This window comes from Habropoda laboriosa, unplaced genomic scaffold (assembly GCF_001263275.1).
Source record: "Habropoda laboriosa isolate 0110345459 unplaced genomic scaffold, ASM126327v1 scaffold126, whole genome shotgun sequence".
Lineage (NCBI taxonomy): Eukaryota > Metazoa > Arthropoda > Insecta > Hymenoptera > Apidae > Habropoda > Habropoda laboriosa.
In genome coordinates, this window is record NW_017100288.1 from 2,252,953 (window position 1) to 2,263,611 (window position 10,659).

Consider the following 10,659-nt stretch of genomic DNA (forward strand, 5'->3'; position numbering starts at 1 on the left):
TTGTTAAAAATGTAAAATATAAGATACGAAGAGAAAAAGAAAAACCAGATTTAATTGGTTCGTACTCAGCTTCTATACTTGAAAACGTTAAAAAGAAGAAACGAGCAATGAAGTGCCTATTGAAATCATCAAAATATTATTATAAAATGATAAATTCCTTGGAATGGTTTCAAACTGGGTAATCTGTACTGTAATACGATTTGTACAAGAGATGAGAAAGATTGGAGCTCGAGAAGTGGAGTAAAGACGACTAACAGTAAGTTTTTCGTGGTTTCAGGAAACGGAAGAAGAGTGCCGACATGTCGGCCTTGAGCACCGGGCCTTGTCGACCCGGGATTATATTCTGTCTGGCTGTTCTACTGGCATCGCAAACCAATTCTGGTGAGTTTTCGAGCGAATCCGGCGAGAAACTTTTTTCATAAAAGGAACTCGTTCGTTCCGCGAGACTTTTATCTTCTCCTTCGTCTTGCTTGAACGCGCCTCAACTTGGTACGTGTACACGCTCGACGCGTCGAAACGTAACTCATTTGCCGGCGAACAAGTGTACGTGAGACGACATGAAAAAGAAGTCCCGACAAGGAAGAACTCGATGTTCTTTTTTTTTTTTTTCGACCAGATTTTTCATTCTCCACGCGTTCGCCAGGGGAGAAAAAAGAGGGGAGAAAAAGTATCGGTACTATAATTTCGATTGCTGCGACAAGCAGAGTTTCCGGCTTAACAGTGTGCTAACACTACTGCGATTTCGTATTTTCTGTTACCGCGAGACTTCGTGCGTATTGAAATTTTTAAGTGCATAAATGTAGCGAGGGAAGATTCTTCAGAAATCGAAACAAAATGATTTTGACGAAAATCAGCGATATTAAAAAGTAATCACATTGAAAAAATGCAGAGGAAGAACAATTTTACTTAACACTTTTCATGGGAAAATACTTGATTAGGCAGAATTTTCAAACGTTATATTAAAATATTTCATTACAAAAAAAGTGTCGATAGTGTTTAATTTTTGTCACTTTAACTTACTTTTGTGCATACTTTATTGTAGTCCTTGAGTCCAAAAGTATTCTTTTTCGCTTAATGGAAGTTCTTTAAATTTTCAAATACACAAACAACAGTGAACAATATTTTTTTTAAAATTGAAACGAAATGATCTTCACAAAAATCCCATAAAAATCAGCAATATCAAAAAATAATCACACAGAAATGTCACTTTTACTGAACACGTTCAGTGCCGCAGAAATAACAAAAATGTTGATTTCAAATACATAAACAGTGGTGAACAATATTTAAAAAATATTGTATAATAATTGTATAAATAATTTTTTTTTAATCGAAACAAAATGATCTTCACAGAAATTTCACAAAAATCAGCAACGAACATACCTCGAGAAAAAAACGAATTTCAACAAGATTACACAGAACCCGTTAACATCAAACCTAGCCACAAACCAATTAACGAACGGTGTTAATTCTCGATGGATGATCGACACCTGTCGAATTCATCCTCGATCCTCTTTTTTTTTCCAAAACAATCACTCTCCGACCAACGAAACCGCTCAATGTCTGAATGAAGAAGCTAGACACACTCTGTCAGGACGTCGAACCTATCTTTGTCCTTCCTTTCCCTTCGCTCAGAGAGAATAGTCTTACCTCATAATGCTCACCTCTGGCATCGGCCACGTCGACGAGGCCCAAGGTGCTTTCCCATGGACCTGGCACACCATATTCGTTCTTCGGCGGCACTCAGGTCGTCCCGGAGCAGCCGTCTTCTCCATCACGAGGCACGCTCTTCGAGGTGGTATCCTATAGGCATCTTCCGTTTACGTAGAGCCGGTTTCGAATTACGTACGCGACTATTCCAGCCGGTGGCTGTTCACGAGCAACGATCGATCGAACGCGGCCGACTGACAGATTCGATCGGGACCGATTAGTCATCTCTCTCTTCTCCCTCAGTGGCCACGGCCGCGTCGTTGCATTGGAAATCGTTCGAAAAGGCCGGGAGACCACTTTCACCTGCATCACGATTGCGTCACGCGAAACTCGAGGTCAAGTTCGTGGGAAACCGACCACGGTGATCGTCGACGCTCCTTGCCCTTGTGTCTTGAACTTCGAACCATCCCTGAGAAGCATTTTTTTTTTTTTTTCAACCACAGAGACGTGAAATTAAACATATTCAATTTTTCGTATTTATTCTTCGAAGTGTGACAATTAAGTTTCGAGAATGGTTCGTGTGAAAATTTTATTTTGTATCTAGGTCACGGTTCAAATTTCTCTTTTTTAACGGAATCATGTCAAAATGATGTTTCCCGCAAATATACGTATCTACGTCCAAGGAAAACCGAATTTTGATATACGTATGTATATTTAAGGAAACCATAATTTCGACACGATTTTGTTTAAAAAGAAATTTAAGTAGCGACTTGAACTCGTGGTCATGCTAATTATCATTATTTTTATTTCAATTTTTTGTAACATTAATGTCACCACAGAGCTCACTATACTTATTAACTTGGATCCCTACATTCGTGTTAGTATTTCAGGGTTAATTTTCCACTGGAACTTCTCGTCTAAATCTGTCGTTCGTACAATTACAACCATCGATACATTAACCAGCAGCTTCTGTTACGTGAGACGAAAGGTGAGAACAGGGATAAACGGGAAAAATCCGAGTGTCCGTAATTGCTTCCTGGATCTTAGTCATCCCCCTCATGATCTATCAACGCCACAGAGCGCGGAATCGATCCTGTTTCTCGACGCAGCGCGCAACCACGGAGGATCATTCTCGGAACAGCGTGTTACCTCGAACGCAGCGACGTGCAAAAACGTTGCATCGTCAATGAGAACTCATTGAAGATGCAACGTTTTTGCTTCGAGTTCCCCTCTACTCCGCCTCTCTCTCACTATCTCTCTCTCTTTCTCTCTATACCGACAATTGGCTGGTTCGACGAACAGCAGGTGTGGACAAATGGCTCGATAGAGAACGATTGAATTCTTCGAGTCTCCTCCGATGTGCAACGTTTTCTCTCTCTTCCTCCCCCCTTTCCCATCTATCCTTCCTTTTTTCAACTAGATCACTGGGTGATCCTGTCCCTCGTGAACGCCTATCTTCCCTGTTTTTGCAACAGCTTCCCTTTCGTGCCGGAGAGGCAGCCATCAAGATCGACGCGGCGCGGCCGATCTATCGGCTTTGGTTCTTCTTCTTCTTCGTGGCGATCGGCGCGTTTGAGAGACGTTTGCATTTCGAAGAAAGGATCGATATTCTCGACGTATCGCCGTCTCCTCGGAACGAGAGATGTCCAACAATGACAAAAAGCCGGCAGTTTCGTTAAATTCACCTGGCACGTTAGGCCTCGAGGATTTCTTCTCTGGCGGGCAATTTCGTTGAAATTATTCCCGGTGTTCAACGGGAGAACAAGATCAATGGTCTCGCGTGATGGAACGTTTCATACTCTTCTGTTCTCTTCTTTCTTTCTGTTTTTTTTTTTTTTTGCACTTTATCGTGGAATTTCAAATTGTCTGTAATTCGACTCGATTATCAATCTTCAAACGACACCGTTGATCGATCGAGGTTGGAAAAAGGTTGACAGAAAAGTGATATCCATCGGTGTAACCTGAAATGAGATTTCGAAATCCTTGGAGAGGAAGTGATTTAAGGAAAGAGAAGGAGGAGATGAAGAAAAAAATGCGTGTCGTTGGTACACAGCTGCACGAATAGCGGTTCCTGTACTTGCCTGCATCCACGTGATGCTGTGAATTCTGGTCAAACCTGTAGGCCCTGAGGAGACGGCTCCACGTTCATGTCACTGACCGCTTGTTTCACCGTTGCCCACTTACGGTCCACGTCGTCGCACCTGACCCTCCGGCCGTTCCATATTTATGCTTTAATGCCGGCCAAAGTGTCGTTATCTTCGAGTATCATTGAGCTGTCCCTGCCTTGATGCCACTCGACCGTTCCTTCGATGCTTCCTGAAAATATTACCGAATAAGTTACAACACGATTCTCCGTGGAATTTTCTATCGAACGAAAGCGTACATTTTCTACCTGGTAGCACTAAATTTCTAGGATAAAGTTACTTAATGTTAGGTAGTGTTCGATGTTGCCCAATCTCAGACCCAGAGAAAATTAAATTTGAAAAAAGATAAAAACCATTTTCATTTATTTGGGCGAACGAACTTCACAGAAAATAAACGAAGGCTTTTGATGTCTTTTATTTTTCAAATTTTAAGGACGAAAAGATATATACTTGCCTTTATTATTACGTAAGATAAATGAACGACCCGTTTTCCACTTTAAATGGCACAACTCGAAAAATGTAAATTATACACGAGAATCAGTTTAAAATTTGCATTTGACTAACAGCTGGATCCTGATCGCATAATCTGATCTGCTCTCTGGTGTGAAATTAAGGAATAAACAGCGGATGTTTATGCAATTACAAGAAAATATGTAAAATACATGGGAATAACGTTAGAATCTCTCGAGGCACGTAAATAAGAACACTAATCCATAGATAAACGTAATACATAATACAGTCACTGAGATAGTAACGTTGCTCTCACGTGATTTGCATACTTTGATATGTTATAATTGCACAGATATCCGCAGTCCACTAATGAAGTTAGAAATATTCCGTTATGCACGATATGAACACTGTAATTCTACACTTTATTCAAAAGAAATCGAAATTGACATTTTTTGAGCCATAAGCACTCTTTCTTTTTTATTCGTGCATATACATAATTTCTATGAAAATCTCAGCGACCTTCAGCAAATACTGAGAGTATTCTCCCTCCAAAGGGCCTCAATGTTCTGCAATAAAATCTAATTTCCCTTGATATATTTACTCCGAGTCATCGTCTGGAATAACAAAGCAGCAGTCGCTGTGACGTTAAAACTGAGATAATAAAAAAGAAAAAGAAAAACCATTCACACGTACACAATAATAACAGGCAAACAATGAACCGTACACGTTCTCCTCGATATTCTTAATTAAAACTCGGCTAATTTCAAACATCTTGCAGCGTACATTTGCAGTGCAAATAACGCGTCGCTATCAAATCACACTTGAACAAACAGGCTCGGTTTATTTGCCTTTGCGGAGGGTTTCTCTCGCGGCACCTGCTCGAGGATATACCCATCGTTCCTCGTTATAATTAATTGTCGCTTCAAGTCTCGGCTGTTGAATCTCTGACGCGTCGAATGACGACGTCTGGTGGCGGTTCGCCAGGCGAATTCGGACGGCACTTAAAATTCGGGACGTGTAGAGGTGCGGTTGAGTAAACGTAGCGGTCAACCGCCATTAACAAAGGTACACGCACCGCGTCGCGCTTCTGCAAACACTCCCGCATAATTAGTTGGTTTTCCTAACGCTTTATTTTCCTTCTTACACACTCGAGTTGCGTAACCGAAGCCACGAAATTTCCCGCGTTTCTCCAAAAACCAGAAGTGGTAGAAAGAAGGAAAAGAAAAGAAAGAGGCTTCGATGTGCGACCGACTTGGTATAGTCGGTGGAAGAAATATAGCATATAGTAAATTAATTGCTGTCCGCGCTATAGGCGTTCTCAATATTTACCCGCGATGTACCCTTGAAGACTATAGCCGTTTCGAATATTTGCTTGCACCGTGCTCTTGGCGCCTATTATATAGGCGTTTTGAAAATTCGCTTATACTGTCCTCTTGACGCCTATAGGCGTTTCGAATATTTGCTCGCAGTGTGTCCTCGGCGCCTATAGGCGTTCCGAATATTTGCCCGCGCTGTGCCCTTAGCTCCTTGTAGCACACTTTCACCCTAATTTAACCCTTAATTTTCGTCCTTTGCGCACTTCCACCTTAATTTGATCAAAGAAATTACAATTTAACATCTATCATCTGCTACACGCGTTACGTAATAGAATGTGCAACAGCGAAAGGGTTAAAGCATTAAGTAGCGGCACTGATTAATGCAATGACATTTCATCTTCTCAAGTTCGTGTAAAGTTTGATACTTAACCGATTCTACGACCTCTCTATATTTCTTCCATGGACTATACTTTTGTGGTAGGAAAATGAAGCGTGACCTTTGTGACCCCTGTGATAAAATTGATATTATACACCACTCGAACTGACAATGAGTTAGAAAGTATATACTATATTCACATTTTCAAAAGTTAACCCTTTCACAGTTTAACTCAACAGAGGTTCTGATAAGGCGTTTTACTTGCCACAGATACCTTATCATAAGTATATCATTACATACACGATCTTCGTTAGCCTCTTCATTTCTGCCTAAGGTCTACAACTTCAATTTCCTTTGAAACCAGTAATCGATCGCACGAAATCTATTTTTCGTTATTTGCATATCACACTTATCAGTCGTAAATGACTCTAACAGTAATCTAAAAGTTCCATTCCATCCTACGTTTCAAAATTCATCCCACACGACGTTTTCCCACATTTCTCACCGCAAACACAAGTAACTTAAAGCGTAAAAAAGATACACGTCTTTTTCACACCGCACTTCATCATTTTACTCGACTGTGAAGGGGTTAAACATCAAGCAGCGCGTACCGATTTCTATTTTCTTTGACGCTGTGGAGACCTTGGAGCAACATCGCCCGACGATTTCCACTGTTCGCCCTTGTATCACACTCTCTCGAGCATCGCTCCGACAAACGTTTACCTTTCCCGTACACTCTATCTACGAACTGCAGCTCCTTATCGTCGTCGTTTACGATCATCATCGCGGGCGAGAGAAAACACATTTCAAGACGGAAGTAGCTTCTAAACGGTGTACAAGAACAAATGATAGAACGGCTGGTTCCAGCGGAGGAAACGAGCATCCTCGAGGAAACGGGAGGACTCAGAAAGGGCCCGTTGTAACCGGGTATACCACCTAAGAGAACTCCCGGTTCCCGTGCTTCTTCTCTCCGTCTTCTTTCTTTCTCTACACTCCCCCACACCGTCCTTCTCCGCGCTTTCTTCTCTACTTTACCTCGAGGTGACGAGGTCAGCGGCGGTCATTCGACGAAGGGTATAACGGAACGTGTGGGTGCAACTTCGCCGTGACACGGATTAAATGATCGTATTAATTCCTCGCGAGCCGCTGTTCCAACTTGGAATTCGAGGCTCTTCCTCCTGGGAATCTTCGAGGTTCCAAAGACTAGATACGCTGCAGGCTCTTGTAAAGACTCCTGCGTTAGATTCCAGTTACTTAGTATTAGATATGTCGGGAAGATCTGTCGTTTTTGCTTCCTCCTTTTGGGGTCATGTTCACCATTCTTCCAAACTTCATGAAAATGACTTCTCAGCAACTTTTCAAAAGTAAATTTTTATGTAACTAAAACGTGATTCAAAAATGAGATTCATATCGGTATAAATGCAGAAAAGAAAGTCAGAATGTTATAAATGATAATACTTGCCAGTATGGAACACGTTCACTTTTTTTGGAAAGTTACCAATGAGTCTAATTATGATCTTGTCAATTCTTTTACTGTTAAATTCTCAACTAGTCTGATTTTCATTAACCTGACCTGAAGTTTGGCAACGTTAGATTTCTTTCTGATAATAATTAAAAAAATAATCGATATTAAAATAATAATTCTCATCAGTTTACATGAAATTTTCTATTTTCAATAATTGCGATTAATGGGAAATATTACAACTAACAGTCGACGTAATAATTTCCCGAAATTAAAGCGGCAGGCTTAAATTCGACCTTTCAAAAATCAGTAATCCGCAAAATTACAAATCTCATCAGCTGAAACAGTGTCCAGAAACAAAATTGAAAGTGAAAGCACCACTCCTCCAATATTAATTATTCCTCCCCTTATCAAAAAAAAAAACTACTGTTACAAAATAACTTCATAATTCAAAAGAAACTACTAGCAACTAAACACAGTCTTTCAACAATTTATTCAAAATCATCGCGAATAACTTCCTCCGAACTTATTAACTCACGGGCTGCAACAGCTACACAGTAATATTTCAAGGGTGTACTTATGCTAACGCTCGAAAATGTGGGCAGCGCGGAGAGATTTACAAGCGGGATAAAGCTTCTCAACACCGAGTCCTTTACGAAAACGAGTTTCGTATTTTTGCGCGAAATACCCGGGGCCTCTCTCTCTCTCTCTCTCTGTAACTGTGTTCCACATTCGATGAAATACAACAGCATCGTTGCAACGCGGAACCAGTGAAGAAGTTGCACTTGTCACCAGCTGTTGGTCCCAACCACCTGTCTTCGGCTGCATTCTCGGCTTTATCGACGCGTATCGAAGCCACGATATCGTGCACGGCAATGAACTCGATTGAAAATAGGAGATAATTTATGATTGTCCTCGAAACGGTCGAGCGAACGACGAGGCGTGTGTATTACGACACGTAGAACCGGTCGGCCAACTTTTCTCCTCTCACAGGCAACGCGACTCCGATACCAATGACATTGACATTGACTATCGAGAGAGCATGAGCAACTCCGACTCATTAGGCGAACTTGAATTTTCCGCGTTAACGTTAACCTTTCGCTTTGTAACAGACTCGTGTTACAGATTATGACTTCGTGGAAAATTGGTAATGTAGTGTCTTTTTTTTTTAAATTGCAAATTTAAGGTCACATGCACCTTCCAAGTTTGTTAGTGGAAATGATCAGCGGAAGACACGTATTAGATAGTAAAAGTTCGGTACCTTTTAGGAAGGCTAGAACTTTTTTGCATGAGTCTTCTTTTTGTGGCATATTTAACGAATTTTGGTAAGTCGTGCTGTGCTCTTTTTGTAGTGTACTTAGGACGTGATTGATAGAATTTTTATTCAAAATTGGTTTTGTTTAATCAGGTAGTGTTTAGTTTGCGTATATTTTCCATATTTCCTGTGATTTGTGTATTTTTCTTTTAATTGAATATTTTACGTAAAATTTGTAAAATTGGGTATTACTTAACTACGGTAAATATGGAAAAAATACTGGTAGTTTGTGATGTTTAAATAACGAAGGCTCCATTATTGTAGTATAGTTTCATTATACTTATTGCCAATCACACATATTATTGACTTTGACATATTTTAAAATTACAGCATATAAAATATGCAAAATACGTGATAATAAAATTACAGTTTTACTGAGTACTATGCTACATTTATCTATGAATTAGTGTTCCGAGTGAATTCTAACCTTGCTTCCAAATATTATAAGCATCCACAGTCTAATTAATTTTAATCCCAGCTACAATATTTATTTATAAATCAGAGAATTTCCAAATGTGAATAATGCACGATACTTCAGCATTTCTTATCTGAAGCTTGCATGCAAAGTTGATAAAAAAAAAAGTAATTCGTACGGTAAAGGGTTAACGACAGAGATCGTGCATCATCATTTGCCTACAGTAAAATCTTAAATATCCTGATGGAAAGGACGAGTTAATCGAGTATCCTGAGTAAAAACAGTAAATGATAACCAGCGGAAACTATAAATTATTAATCATGGTAATTTACATCGACATGATTCCTCGTTACGTTTTTCTACGCTCTCGTGTCGTCGAAAAGAGGTTCTCCTGGTTGATCTACGTACTGCTGAATTCCTTCATTTCACATGGTATCTAATTATCTGGACATTCGTTGCGCGTTTGATAAACGCATAATATGCAGACGATAAATCAAGTGTCGTTAATCGAGAAAAGGTAGACAAGTAGTTTATAGATGTCGTAATATGGATGGTTATTAATAGAACAGCAGAGGTATTAATAGCGTAATGATTAACTCGGATCTGCGTTAAGAGTTTATCTTAAGTGAGACAGATCATAAGAATTGAGGAGAATTTATTGGTTAACCCTGTAACTCACTTCTAAATTCAGAGATTATTATTACCGTTATTGGGTCATAATAAATTCCTGTCCAAAGCGAAAAATATTTTAATGAAAATCCAACGAAATTCTATAGCGATGACATAATTGTCTTACCACCGAAAAAAGTAGGAAAATGTTGTGGAATAAGAAGGTGCTTACATTTTCTTTTTAATTTAACGATTTAATAAGAAGATTTCTGTAATACATTATTTACACTTTTTGTGTAAAACTTGGGGTCCAAGGTGTACAATTACGATGTTGACAATACTTGATTTTTCATTTCGAAAAAATCAATCAAATGAAAATATTTGTTTGTTTTAACTGAGATTCTATTGACTGTTCTTTAGTATAATGATTTTTCTCAAAATTATAAATTTGCAACATTCACCATTATATCGATGATTTTATCAGTTGAGTGTGAAATGTGTCATTGCCATCCAAGAAACACGAGAATCTTTGAATAACCATTTCTTGGAAAATTCAAAGAAAAATTGCACACCTTAACCTAACCATTTTCTTATTTTATCGAAACGAAATTTTTTGCTGTAACTTCAAAACTCTATTCTGCAACATTTTCAAACTTTATAAACTTCAGTATTTCGCTATTACACAGAATTCCATCCTACGTAATAAAAACAATATTAAAAGAACTTCGATCTCTATTAGCAACCTATCAATCCACAAAATACCATTTTGTTGAAATTACAAAATTGGGACATTTTCCTCGGTCGATTTCCTGAACAAAGAAATCACCTGAAATCTCAAAAATACAGTTATAGTGCCTTAATGGACAAACCTGTTTCCAAGGATATCAAGGCTTGCGAAACAGAGTTACAAAGCGTTAGACATGAA

At 39.2% G+C, this 10,659-nt stretch overlaps 1 protein-coding gene across 1 annotated transcript in view; it reads left to right on the plus strand.

Annotated features, from left to right (window-relative positions):
- Positions 1-299: 299 nt before the first annotated feature.
- The window catches only part of LOC108573717 (titin homolog), a 31,257-nt gene continuing 20,897 nt past the window's right edge, over positions 300-10,659 (plus strand). The window contains exon 1 of the mRNA XM_017936190.1: positions 300-381. Coding sequence (XP_017791679.1) covers positions 300-381 — 82 coding nt within the window. The remainder of the gene's footprint in view (positions 382-10,659) is intronic.